This window comes from Calidris pugnax, unplaced genomic scaffold (assembly GCF_001431845.1).
Source record: "Calidris pugnax isolate Ruff unplaced genomic scaffold, ASM143184v1 scaffold19, whole genome shotgun sequence".
NCBI classification, from domain to species: Eukaryota; Metazoa; Chordata; class Aves; order Charadriiformes; family Scolopacidae; genus Calidris; species Calidris pugnax.
Window position 1 is genome coordinate 3,809,122 of NW_015090775.1, and position 15,061 is coordinate 3,824,182.

The following is a 15,061-nucleotide window of genomic DNA, read 5'->3' on the forward strand; positions in this document are numbered from 1 at the left end:
ACACCAGGGAGAACAAGTCTGCTCTCAAAGCAAAGGGTATGGATGTTCATGTAATGAAACAATTTCCATGAGAGTGGAGTCAGCTTGGCAGCAGAGTGGCAGTGAAAGCAGGAGCATGAATCTCAGAATCTCCTGAACAAATTTGGTGAGGACCTTGAGTACCAATTCAGATTGCTGCTGAAGTTTGGGATGCTTCAAATCTGTTGTATTGAGAGTATTTATGGATTCACCCTGCCACAACTGGATCTACAAGTGAAAATTAGATATGCTCTAAACCTTAAGACATAAAGACATAACAACTTTTTCTGCTTGCAACACTTCTGTTAACTTCCATTTCTGAAGGTATATATCTAAGATTTGACAACCCTGACTAATATAAAGATGGACTACTAAGTGGTTAGGTCTCAACATCATCATTCTGACTGAGAAAATCCAACAGCTTGAACCACAATGTCAAAGAGCCAAAGCTATCGACGGAAAACTTCAAGCTCCCTCTTGAAAGTTTGATAGAACCAGGACAGATAGAAGAGTCTTACTGCACTGCCCACTTCCAAAATAAAAATAGAACATTCATTGAAGTTACAGATATTATAACAAGACCTTACCATTTTCTCAATTTCGCCCCCCTGAATGTCAACCCACTTGCACATATTAATCTGGGGCCTGATCCAAGAGCAATATAATCACATGCGGAGAATCCACCTGATGTTTCTGGTCCATGTTTGAATTACAGAACATGCTGCTGCTTTTAGAGACGGATTATCATTTGACACTTGTGCTACAGTAATGCCTGGAGGCCCGAATACAAATCAGATCGGACCTTGCTGAGAACACTGTGGGGAACAGGCTGTGACAGCACACAGATCAAAACCCAGCAGAGTGCAACCTGTCTGCAACCAAGGGTGACCACACTTCGGCAAGGTGGGGGACTGACCTCCCACTAGCAGTCCTTTAGAGACTTCCCATTACATAGTCTAGCACTACTGTCAAACCTAGCTCCCACGAGCTTGACAATTATGTACATTAGACAGTCTGAATCTTGTATCCCTCTTGTATCAAAGTTAGATGCCACTGTAAGCAACTAGAGCTGAGGTGGAACGGTTGCCCTCATCAGCTTGCATAAAACCCAAGAAGCATTAATCATAGAATCATAGAATCATCTGGGTCAGAAGGGACCTTCAAAGGCATCTAGTCCAACCCCCCCACAGTCAGCAGGGACACCCCCAACTAGCCCAGGTTCCCCAGGGCCTCGTCGAGCCTCTCCTTGAATATCTCCAGGGATGGGGCCTCAACCACCTCCCTGGGCAACCTGTTCCAGTGCTCCACCACCCTCACAGTAAAGAACTTGTTCCTAATCTCCAATCTAAATCTGCTTTTCTCCAGTTTAAAGCCATTACCCCTTGTTCTGTCATTGACAGCCTTTGTAAACAGGTTCTCCCCAGCCTTCCTGTAGGCCCCCCTCAGGTACTGGAAGGCTGCTATTAGGTCTCCCCGGAGCCTCCTCTTCTCCAGGCTGAACAACCCCAGCTCCCTCAGCCTGTCCTCGTAGCAGAGGTGCTCCAGCCCCCCCAATCATCCTTGTGGCCCTCTTCTGGACCTGCTCCATCAGGTCCATGTCCTTCTTATATTGAGGGCTCCAGACCTGCACACAATACTCCAGGTGAGGTCTCACCAGAGCAGAGTAAAGTGGCAGAATCACCTCTCTGGACCTGCTGGCAAACGCATCTTTTGATGCAGCCCAGGATGGGATTGGCCTTCTGGGCTGCAAGTGCCCACTGCCTGCTCATGTCCAGCTTCTTGTCCACCAGTACCCAGAAGTCCCTTTCCTCAGGGCTGCTTCCTAATACCTCACCCCCAGTCTGTACTGATGGGGAGGATTATTCCAGCCCAGGTGCAGAACCCTGCACTTTACCGTGTTGAACCTCATGAGGTTTACCTGAGCCCACCTCTCCAGCCTGTCCAAATAGATATACCTTAAAAATACTTAAAAAAAAGATTTTTTAAATAGTACATATTCCTTAAATCTGTAGATAAATATCTAGCGATCTGGAGTATAAATGTCAGTCATGAACTAGAAGGCATCATTTCTTCCACTCTCAACAAATATACAATCCTGAATACATCCCACTGCAATACAGCCTGAGTGTGCCCTGCTAAGGAAGCACTATTGTCCACTCAACACTCCCGTTCCTAATTTTCTACACATATTTTTCCAATAATGTTATTATTTCTTCTTAAAAGCCTGGTAGTATCTAAACAGGACCTGAATTCAAGTAGATGAGCATTTCAGAGTACTTACCGCCCTTCGAATCTATGTTTTAAAAAGTCAAATAATGCTTTTTGCATCATATCTGTTACCTAGAAGCAAATAAACAACAAATTAATAATTACACAGGGAATCCACAATACTTGATGCTAATAATAATATGTAATAAAGTTGAAAGTAAATCTTATCTCTGAAAAATAGGATTGGAACGTAATTTATCCTTAATCTGAATTCTGATAGGAAGTAGCATACATGTAAGCAGCTCTCTAGTAGAAGAAAAACAGTTTAGATTTTTGTAATAATAATAATGTAATAAATTATGTTATTCAGCTTAACTACCTTTGAACATTCATTTATTTTTGGCAAACTAAAACCATTCACAACAATCACTTACCTCATATCCCTTCAGAGAAGGCCCCACTAAAACTACTGGTCGCATAGAAGGCACTACATCATAGGGAGGGATGTGCTCTGTCTGCAAAACAGAAACAGCTTTCAGCATCGCAGCGCCCAGAGACAGTGTTACACATTACTTACAATATTAGGAACTCTGAATTTCCAGTGATGTCACCAACACAGGAATTAAGGATTCGTTCATTTTCCCCCCAAAACAGTAGTACAAGATAAGGACATAACAGGTTCGGAGACTTCATTTGAAAAAGTTTTTATTTGAATACTTTTGGTTTTCTTACTGTTTTCATATTTGCTCTGGAAAACTGTTATTCTGGAGACATTCACATGTCCCACTCCATAATTCCTAACCGGTTAATTGAAGAAGTTATTTCCAATAGTTAATGACTTGAAACGAGTGACTCTAGGGCTGTGACATCTGTTTTCCACCAAAATTTTATGTAGGCACATTATGAATGAGAAAAATAAAATAAGAAGGGAGAAGAGAAGCATAACCCATCTCTTTTTACATCCAGATCTGCCTACTGCTTGACAAAACATTGTGACACCACTGCAAATTCCCACGGGAGCACTCTAAGTCTGACTTCCACATTTGCATCCGCAATTCACTTGCAAATGAAATCAAAATAATGACTGATCAAGTTAGTATTTATAGAAAATTTTAATAAACAGAGCTTGGGATAACACTCCTTCCACTTTGGGAAGTTCCCGTCACCGCCCAAGAATGGATTCTGTTAGTACGATATTCACCAAATTACTTACTGATGTATCATGTACCATTTATAAAAAAATTCTTATCAGAAAGAGTTTTTTTGTTTATAAAGGAGGGTTCGCTTTATCTTTGTCTTGGGGAAAAAAAGAGATTGAAATCCAAACCCAAGAACGAGTGGGTGATATGGAAAAAAGTATGCCAGATCTATTTTTCAGATGCCTACATAGTACAAATACATCAGTCAAGATCACAGAATACAGTCATTGCTCATTGTTTCCGTACTCAATGTATCCCAAGGTGTTTCACAATAACATTAAAATAAGTATATACATTCCAAAACACAAAAACACAGACAGACATTAATACAGTGACAGCACAAAATGCTACACAAGCAGCAGTCTAAAGCAGTCTAAAGCATGGAAAACGTTTTTGTAGATGTTTTTCAACGTTAATTCATCTTATTTTTTTGTTACCTGTAGCTTCACCAGTTAATTAGTACCAAAAGAATGAATACCAGTGCCCAAGGCATCATAAGCATGTGAAATAAATTAATTTCACACAATGCAGAATCTGACTCAACACATTTCAAAGCAAAACCCAGCAATTATGCTGTGCCAGTGTCAAACTGCAGCCCTCCACTGCTCTTGCTAATATTACTAATAATCTGATCAGCATATCAGAGACAGAGCCCAAGAAAAATTCATTACAGAACATAACTGCTTATAACATGAGGGTCCTGATGCAACAGATCTTTGTCTTAACGTGGCTGACTCAACCCAAGGTATTCATGCCAGAATTTAACCAGTTACTTCAAAAATAGGGAAAGCACAGAAATTACCTCATTTGATGGAATATTGGGTATTTAAAAAATCTGTTCTGTCGAAACAGACATTTTTTTTTGTCTCACCTTTACAGATTGAAGTAATGAAGTTGTCAGCAGAAAATTGAGTAAAAGTGACTTAATGGAAGCATTAAAGTTCTTTAACTCAGCATTACAGAATCTAGTATTTTCTAAGGGCCTGGCATTGAGCTATACAGGTTTCACTTGCAGATGCAAGTTCAAATATGAATGTGAAATAAAAACTAGCATAGTTTTGGCCATACAGCTTCTGTTCAGTGGTTCGACTCTGTATGATTAGTTTGGGATGCCCATCCAGCATTTACTGTCAATGTCAGTATTACAAAACCGACTATAACCGGTAATGATTTTGATATGGAAGAAAAGAGGCACCAGAGAATGACAAGAGATGGGACTAGCCACCATCCAGGCCCAAGGTGGTTCCTCTAGAAGCTACATCTTCAAAAGGTGCTTAAGCAGGTAGAATCCAATACATGTCAACATGTATTATTCTTCCCTAGCACTTATACTTGGTTATAAATATGATTAAATAAGAAATTACTCAGAAGCAAGAAACTGCTGTTGATTTCCATAGAGGGCTGTGAATGACACAGTACTTAACAGACCCTACTGAAGCAAATACTGGTGACCTTGGAAACGATCCAGTATTGTTTAAAAGAGTTCAAGAAGAAAGGAGGGAGAGAAAAAATGTTTTATGTACTAAACATGAGAGCATCCACAGCATGGGCAACAGTGTCACTTGGCACTGCTTATAAGCACTGTAACAGTCTGTTGTTACCTGCAGATTTGAGTGGTTAAAATAAAATAAACACAAATAAGAGATATAAAGATTAAAGATTTAAAATTAAAAAAAAGGGTAGAAATGTGGTATTTCACTTATAGGTCGGCTGCTACCTAAAGTCTTGATAACTTCTGCCAGCAAAGATCCTAGAAGAATATTGCAGTTTGCTGCAACAGGATGCCAATTGCATAATTCTGTAGCTATCTGGGTTATCTGTGGAGAGACACGGGCTCTCCTGGGAAGCACCAGTACCATTTCCAATAGCTGAGATACTAAAAAAGCCCGACTGATGGATGGCAAGAACATTTGGCTGATAATTTATACATGACAACAAGAAAAACTCAAAGTAAACTGTCAAAACAAGTCTGCTGTTTTCCACTGGTCTAGTTCACCTGCAGATTCTGCACTTACAGAATTAGAAGCTTAAACACTAAATTAAAAATACAATGATTTTGACTATTTGTTTTCTAAGTACAATCTGAGTGTCTGATCAGATTCCAATAATGATTTCAATTGTAAGGGGAAAAGAACTCAGATAGAAAGAATAAACATACACTAGAGAGATGCATTATATGGATTTTTTAGAAATACATTGCTCAAACTTTCAGAAGGCCTATGTCCTCTTATTCCATCAAAAAGGATAAGTACTGCAGCAGAGTTTCACGGAGGCACTGAACTTGAGGCTGTTTGTTTTCAGGTACTGGATCCGCTCCCAGTTTGATACAATTTCTTCCTTAATTCTAGAAGAGCTGCATTGTTAATCTAGGATAATAACGCTCCTGATGCCAGGGGCAGGATAGACACAGGTAATGTGGATATAAACTTACCGATTTCTGCTTCTGCTTAGCTACAGCAGCATGGAAAAGAAACAAAGAACAACAAAGCATGCATGTTATTGGCTTGTCAAAGGACGCAGACACTTAACAGGACTAGAAATGTGACGCAGTGCAGGTGAGCAGGTGGACAGATGGGAGCTTGGAAGTCGGTGTTACCTTCTTAAAGAAGGGCATTCTTTTCTCTTTGGAGTGGGGTGATGTGACACTGTTTGCACTGGGTTTGGGGGAGCGATGGTTTGCTGGAATATCATTTTCTTCTGCATCTAAGCCAGTGGCATCTATGTCTATAGCTATATACAGACAAACAATTCAGAATTATCAGATGACAGGGAAAGTAAAGAGAGGTTAAAAAGGAAATAATAGGTAAAGAAAAATAAAACTGTCCAGAGTAATAAATAAATAAAAAAATTAAAAATCAACCGTGAGTAAAAAACACAATAAAATAAAGGGATAAATTTAAAGGTGCAATACATTAGGATTAGAAGACAGAAGGCAATCTGTAACAGCTACTACAGCATTTTCCTCTGATCCCCATTTACGCAGCTACTCAGACATACACAGAATTACTCTTGCGAAACAGAGAAATGGCCAATTTCTTTCTTGTTACACCAGTGTAAATCCAAACTAGTTCACTGGAATAGAAAAGACTTTCACCATTGTAAATAACAGAACTTGGCCAACATTTGAATTACTTTATAGCAACGAACATTGATTCAAAGTGGGTATCAACAACTGAAATTTGAGATGTCTATAGGAAGTTAAGGAACCAAAGGAAGTTACCTTTGAAGACAAAATCAGCCTGATACTGGTACAATAATATCTACTTTTATCTCAGGGTGGACTACAATTGGCATTTTTACCCATTTTAACTAAAAATGCACAGTGATCATTATATAAATTTATTAAAAATAATAAAAACAGACATACTAACAGTGAAAACTAAAAAGAATGGGTAGCAGAAGAGAGGAAATTGATCCCAGCTTGTCTCAGAGACGTGGATCCTGTTGTAAAGCTGGAGGATGTAGGCAGGGCAAAATGGGAGTGAATACAGTAAAGCACTGCTGTTCAACCTCTACCCCCAAAGAATATACAGTACGTGATGGTTATAGCATAAATAGAAAATATTTACCCTTTTCAGCAAGTAACAACAGTTTAAGCAAAAAATCATCATAAACCCATAAATAAATATATTTTCAAAATGCAAAGCCAGGTTATCCTGAATGCTGAATCCAACCTGCTAACTACATCTGAACCAAACCAAACCACAAAGAGGAAGCTTTCTTGTTTACAGCCCTTAATCCTGACCTTAAGTAACGTATTAAATTATTCTTCATTAAGCAAGCAGATACACAAAAGCAATCCACAAACATGCTGTACAACATCACCCTGGTGTGTAAAGATCCTCTTGCCCCGCACCGCTCACACGAGCTCATCTGGCCATGCCATTATGTCAAACGGGATCTATCTCTAAATACATCTGCAAGCAGTATCATTTGCATTGACTTGATCCAAACCCGTGATTAATCATTGCAAACTATTATGAAACCACCTTAGTGACCTGCTTTCAGCTGCTTGACGAGTGGGACATCAACTAATGCAGCAGCATGTGCTATTAAATTATGCAACAAATAAATATTTCTGCCAAGCTTACGTGCAGCCACTGATTTATGAGACACTTGGGACAGTGATCTCTCCTGTTTGAGTAAAGTATATTTTCCCATTTGAATTATCCACAGATCTGATGCCATGACGCCTGACAATCCTTGAGTTACAGAACTCAAGCCTGCCCTTGCCAGGAAAGCCTGAGCAGATCCACAGCCTGTTTCTATACTCCTGCTCCTAAAAACAGCCACAGAAACCACGTAACATTTTCTTCTAGCATCACTGTTCCTTCATCCTCTTCATAAGTATAAAAAGAACATATTATCTTTTCTTGAATACAGGCCAGCACAGATGCTATAAATCACTCATAATAAGGCATATTAAAACTCCTTCGGTTCTGTGTTCAACTAAAATCATCAGTAAAAAAAAAAGTCAGGGTTGTTAGGCTTTTCCTGTAAAAAAAGAAATGCAGCATTTGATCAGCTAGGTATCGATATCTCCTTTTTCATTCCCAGTCTTCTCACTGTATTAACATCCTCTATGCTTGCTCTTGTACTGTTAGTTATCATTACTTCACTGGCTTTTTTCAAAATCATTTTTAACATTATCATCATCCTGTTTGGTGGCCCATGAGGACTGTATGGGTTGATTAATCTATCAATACAATATTGATTATTATAATGGCTATGAGCCTCCTTTTCATTTGTTTTTCAGTGGTTCTTCATCTTGTTTGGGTTTTTTTTTTTGTTTTGTGGCATTAGTTAACATTGAAAAAAAATCCCCAACTCAAAATGAAAAATTGAAGTTAACTTATTCACTTACAATCATCTCTTCAAGTCATTAAATAATTTTTGTATTTATCATGTATTATAACTTCAAAAAGAGGAGGCCTGGGAATAATAATTGAACTACATTTCAAAGTCACTTGAGTTCTTGTCTTAGTCACAAACTATGCCTCTTTCACCCTTTTTAGGATGTCTTAAACTAAGCAAAAATCCCAACAACTGCAGACCCAAAATGTTAAGATCACAGAATAAGGTAATGTACACTACTCAAATGTTCTCCAAATCTTCAACATAACTAAATAAATCTAAACCAGATTTTCTTCTTTCTCCAGAAAAACAGGCTTCTGAAAACTACTGCCTGAAGAAATAACTCAATGCACTGAAAATTACAGCATCACTAGCAATCAGTCCATTGGTAACCAAACTATGCTGCCCTTTCTCTTACATCTAAGTTCTGTGCAACATTATGAAAATTTTGTATGTCCAAGCTTTTTTAGGATAAAAAAATATTATAGCATTTCATATGCTCTAACTATAAAATTACAACATAGGTCCATGGAGAGTTTCTACTGCAAAAATGCAGTCATTCAAAAAGTGGGCCGGAAAAGTAAATATGACAGTTTGAAGTCATCGTAAAATAGAAGATTCAGGTGCGTTCTACAGGCTTGTGATGGACACATATTAATAAACTAAAAATATATTTTCCAGTAAAAAAGGGAGGTATGGAACTTAAGTGGAATTTTGATAAACTGCAATTGTAATAAAGTTTGTTTTTACAAACAAATTTATGGTTTCACAAGAAAGACAGATATATTTTTCAATTAATTTAATCAAATGAACATAACTTGATTGAAATCTTCTGTCTCTCTCTTAATGTCCATGTAAATAGTTTAAAAATTTCAGGATCATTTTAAGATGCCTGTTCTGTAGACGAGGCTTCATACAAACTAATATGACTAGAAAATACAAGTCTTTGCCTCAGTACACAAGGCACTAGCAACGCTCGTTAATATTTTCTGATTTTGGGTATTCAAAGTGTACTTTTCTTTTTTTGGGGTGGGGTATTCTTCTGATATGCTTTTTTCAAGGAGTTACTGCCAGTTTCTTCCACCAACTTGCCATGGATTTGCTTCATACCTTTTGAATCCAACCTAACTAAAGTTAAATCTGTCTGTTGGTGCTCTAAATAGAAACCAGTATCTGTCAAAAAATTGTCACAAAAGGCAAAAAATATCCAGTACTCTAGAATTGTGTGAAGCACATCCTCATCACGAGAATTGTGAAACTAAAAGTTCCTGTTATTATAAAATTATGCCATTCTTGAAGCTACTGCAGAAACCTTTTGGGAGTTTTTATTCTTATTGCCGTATTTTCTCCTGTACCAGAAGGTATTTCTTGTTCAGTAGGAGTGCTCAGACCAGACCATGCCTCAAACTATCCTATTGGAACGCAGTCTCATCATTTTATTATGTCTTTGCTATAAAACACCATGGTAAAAGTGAAGAGGGAATGTTGTGGATTGTTAACAGCCCTATCATTGCCTGAACTCACTGGCATTGACTCTGCTGCTTCAAACCTACCCAAACCAGCCTTACAGGGCAATGCAACCACCCAACCTATAGGTGGGAAGCACAGGAAATATGAAAATTGGGTCTAAATGTATACAAATTTTAACAGATTAGATGTATGAGTCTGGAAACCAACGGGTTCGTGACCTACTCACCAGATGATGGAGGCGTCGATTTTCTGGAACTAGGAACGATGTCACCCAAACTGGATGAAGAGTTTCCTCCTGATTTACTGGAGTAAAGCAACAAATTAGTTTGAAGTTTCATAGCTTTCTCAGTATTTATTGTAGCTTATTTATTACCTGCCTTCTAAACGAAGCCAAGAGACAAACAGTATCTCTGACAGCAGTTATAAAATACACATCTTCCGCAAAACATTTGTACATTTTGAGGAACTGCAAAAATCCATCACGCTCCCTGTTCTGCTGGGCAATCTCCTTCTGCTGCATATGCTGTCACTTCCTCAGGATCTTAATGCAACCCAATTTTTAATATGGCTGATACGTAATTATTACTACTCATTATTAAGAGCAATTCTCAAGACAGTGAGCATATCTGTTTGCTTTAACAGAGGAGTTATTGATAGCTCCTTAATGAAAATGATAGTGTGTTTGCTTAACACCTTTTCCATTTAATTAAAGGACAAATTATTTTGTTGTCTCAATACAGAATCACAGAATCACAGAATCTTCTAGGTTGGAAGGGACCTTAAAGATCATCTTGTCCAACCGTCAACCTAACTGACAAAAATAGACACCCACACAACAAACAAGGAGCATCATCACTAAACCAGACCTCCCAGCACCACATCAACCCGTCTACAAAGTAGCACTTAATAAAAAAAAAAAAAGTCTCTCAAAGAAAGACAAAGCAGTCTAGGGTTTTGTCAAGCTCTGCTTTGTGGAAACCTATCCAAGTTGTGAAAATGAAACAATATTTTTAGTCATTTTATTTCAGTTATCATAACGTGAAAAGCACTGAGAAAAATGTACGAAAAGCTACTTTACTCTTCAAATAATTCATGTGACAGTACTAGTTTCCACTTTCGCAATCTTAAAATATTAATAAGCACTAAGTAAATGCATTTGTGGTGTTGGACAGTGTTATCTCCAGGGAGAAGTTCCGGAGAATGGAAGCCTTCACAATTTGGAAAGGGACCGACACATTGGGTCAAATTTGGCTGCATCAGAAGCGTCACAAGAGGAATGAGGAACCTGACGTCCTCCTCCTGAGGACACCACTCTCACAGGAAAGGCATTTCCCAGCTGGGGAATGTGGCTGAGCACTGCAGCATCATGGTCTCCTCCTAGCATAGACGTGCTCTTCAAACACTTCCGCCCTTCCTATTGAAGTAGGAAAGCTTTTCTGGCTTCCCAAACGTTTCCCAGCAGTTTTCTCAATTCCAGGTCTATCCCACTCAGACATACTGGAAATATTTTTTTCCTACCTGCCCAAAGGGAAGCAAGTGGCATTTGCTTCTCTGTGTGTTGATGTTTACTGGAAAACTACTCTAAGAGTTCTACAGTAAAGATGACGTTGTAACCATCTTGCAGTATTGTTCAATACATTTACACACTGAATCTTTAGTTTTATATAATGATGGCTGCAGCTGGAAACAGCAAATGACTTGACATGAAACTTCCATCAATAAATGCAGTATTCTTAAAAGCTGTATTTGTAGGCAATGAATTTGACATGAGCGAAGAATTTTTTCCCTGAGCTAACTAATAGGCACTGGCTTCAGTTTAAAAATAAGTCTACCTTAATATTTCCTGTAATTTCTAAAATCAGCTTTAAAAGTGTTTAGAAACTGTAGATCACGAATGCTAAAGAATGTAGGGAGACCGATAAGGGAGATCCATTTTTAAGTCAAAAACAGTGCTTTCACATAATAAATGTACTTACTGCAATGTATATTGACAAATATTTCATGAAAATAAAATAGAATTGTAGGCCACCACAAACCACCAATCTAAATATCTACTTTCTCTCTCAAATGGCAATGTCATTAACTATAAAAATAAATATTACTTCCTTCATTGATTCAAAATATTTGTAGCTGCCAATTACAATAATTAAACCAACTATATCATACATTAACTTCCAAGTTGTGTCACAGTCAATGCTATAATTTTTAATGATTTGTTGTTATTACCTGGAGTAGAATTTTCCTTGTTTTGCCTTTTGTTCATGCTGCAGCCTCATGTTTTCTAGTTTGACTGGGCTTGGTATGAATCCTATTTCACAGCCTTCTTTTACCAACCGTCCTATCCACCAGTCATTATTAAATTTCTACAAATTAAAAAAAAAAAAAAAAAAAAGAAGTCAGGTACTAAGAAATTACTATATTTGGGATCATTTTGTTATTATTTTTGATTTGCAGCTAAGTCATTTTATGTAATTCTTCCCTGCAGTTAATCACAGTACTATGTTATTATGGCAATGAAGAATTGTAGTAATATTCAGAAATACATTATAATAATTGTACCTTGCAAATTATTAAAATGCTACAGTACTTAAGCAGAAGTAGACTTCATAGACTTCATGATTCTCCCCAGCTGTTATTTCCAGCCATTTCGTCGTCTTTATTTTTTTCTGCTTCACAGTCTTTTCCCCCCATACATAATAGCTGCTTTCTTTCTCTCCTGTTTCTCCTTGGTGGACACCAGAGCTTTCTTCTGACCTGCTCCTACCCACTGCAACCATTTTTACAGCTCTGCAATAATCTACTTTTCTTATTCCGTTATATTCATTTCTCTATTTAAAATAAAAAAATCCTACTTCTCAAACTCCCCCATTTCACCGAACTCACTAAAATCTTCTGATATACAACTACATTCTGCTGCTTATATATGCTCTGCTGCATACAGCTCATGTGATCTGCATCTGAACCATCCTATGATAGGTCCACGAGGACTGGATATTTATGGATAAAATAGTCCAATTAACTGATATTCTGCTATATGAAATATGAGATAATGACTACTCTCACTTAATAATATTTATTCTTACACGCACAGGGTTTTTTGTTTGTTTGTTTGTTTTGCCAAGGTCCGTAGAGCAGAACTATTTTTCCTTTATTATCTATTCCCCATTTTGGGATGAGAATAGGTCACTGCTATGTACGGCCCCACATGCAATACTCCAGGAGTCCCATGGGAATAACTACCGTCAAATATGAATTTTGGATCATTTGGATCATTTATGAAACTGAAAACATTTGAATGGAAAGAGAAGTTGCCTTCTTGAACCTGAAGCTATGAATGTAGATATTATAGTGTATGTTTAATTATTTAATAAGTAGCTTTAACAAGCATGCAGTTATGAGTAAAACATGTAAAATGTGTGGGCTCCCATAAAAAGGAATTAATTTCAACGAGAGTACAATGCTGGTGGATCAATGATACACAACCTAAACTGCAGTACTATCTTTCATTTTGGCTACTATAGAAATGTTGTGATGCTTGAAAGCAAATTTAAGACATTTAATAAAAAATAAAAGATTAAAATAATTGCACATTTAAGCTCATAAAATATAAGGGGATCCATAACACTCACCCAATGAGATGCCTTTATGAGTAAGAATACCAACATTTAGTAGGGAGCTATTCTGGAATAGCAGTTTCTCAAAGCTCTATTAAACTGAAACACGTTTTTAAAATCACAGCCTTTAACTGCAAAATGCTAACTTAAGATATGCAAGTGCATTTAAATGTGTTGCAGGATAATACAGGTGGAGGAAGACTATAGTAATTGGGTCAATGGAGGTTGCCATTATAGTGATCTGCTCTATGGTATAAATGAAGTCTACATTAACTTGGTAAAGGAGGAGATAAACAATTAAAAAACGCCATTAAATTAAAATCTGAACAGCCAGTACTTTTTTATGCTGTCCTACAGTACAACAGATGCAACAACATTAATTTTATTAGAATTGATAGAAAAGATAAATCCATAGGAATTTTTTCTTCGTCATAAAATAAAAATAAATAATAAATAATAAAATATAAACAAAATACAAAAAAAGAATAAATAATAAACCCCCCCCCCCCCCATAATAAAATAAAAAATAAATAATAAAATACAAACAAAATACAAAAAAGAATAAATAATACCCCCCCCCCCTTCTGTATCAGCATTGCATCACATGAAATGGAGGATAAGATACTTTTTCAAGTAAATAAACCCACATGTAATACTGTCTAATTTTAAAAAGCAATAGCAGAAGTCTTGGCAGTGAGGTGTCCAGCTCTCGAGGGGCTGTCTGGGGTGAGTGATTGCCTAATTCTCCTGTGCTTGGAATGCCAGGGGAAACACAACTATGAATTAAATGCAAAGCAGAATTCCAGCCATGCATTAAAGCCTCAAAAGATTCAGGAGTGTCCATGACGCAGTGCGTAGTTCTCCATGCAGGAAGGAATCCTTCATCTTTACATGTACTGAGCTTTAATGAATGCAACCTAATAACCAAAATAAATTTCCCTCACACTCAATCACTGCAATACTTTTCACCATTGCCCATGTACATTTTGAACTGAGGCTTTTCTCGTTTGAGCCCTCTCAGCAGCACAAATTGGAGAACACTCCTCGCAGCCAAGACGAGGCCAGCATTGAAAAGTTACTGGAGATTAACTGAGATTTCTTTACGTCTAGCAACCAGCTAGGTATAAAATATAAAAGCAATGCTGCATTTTATAGTCAAATATGGTTTTCTTTTCTTTTCATCTATATAAATAAAGTTTGGACATTTCAGTTCTCCCAGCATTAACCACAGGGAGAACTGAAATGACTGAAGGAGCGGTACCTGGTGAGCGAGCAGGGCAAAGCCACTGAAGATGGAGGGGCAGGACGCGGCTGTGCAGGGAAGGGACGATGCTCAGGGAGCCCTTCTGAAGGGGTTTAACATGCCCAGATGCCACAGCCACTGCCAAACGAAGGACCAGGGAGTCCGAGTCTGACTCCTTGTGGGTCCTTTCCCACCTCTCCAAACCAGTGGTGCACCTGGCCCGGGTGCAGGGTCCCTTACACAACCCAGCTCTGCCCTAACGCCACCAGAGAGTCAACTCTCCTTCACTGCTTAGAAAGAAAACCGGGTATTTGTAAAGGCAATTAGCACAGACTGCCTGTTTCATTCCACTGGAAGCTGCAAGAACACTTTAATCTATTTTCCCATTCCTCAGTGCTACACGCAGCCATGGACAGTGTTACAGCTCAGCTGAGCTAAGTAAGCTTCCATTCAAG

General features: G+C 37.9%; 1 protein-coding gene across 1 annotated transcript in view; it reads right to left on the bottom strand.

The window, feature by feature from the left end:
• The window catches only part of CACNB2 (calcium channel, voltage-dependent, beta 2 subunit), a 102,981-nt gene that overhangs the window by 33,301 nt on the left and 54,619 nt on the right, over window positions 1-15,061 (bottom strand). The window contains exons 4-8 of the mRNA XM_014946106.1: window positions 11,976-12,112; window positions 9,976-10,052; window positions 6,022-6,155; window positions 2,661-2,741; window positions 2,300-2,358 (exon numbers count right to left, since the gene is read on the bottom strand). Of these exons, the coding sequence (XP_014801592.1) occupies window positions 2,300-2,358; window positions 2,661-2,741; window positions 6,022-6,155; window positions 9,976-10,052; window positions 11,976-12,112 (488 nt within the window). The remainder of the gene's footprint in view (window positions 1-2,299; window positions 2,359-2,660; window positions 2,742-6,021; window positions 6,156-9,975; window positions 10,053-11,975; window positions 12,113-15,061) is intronic.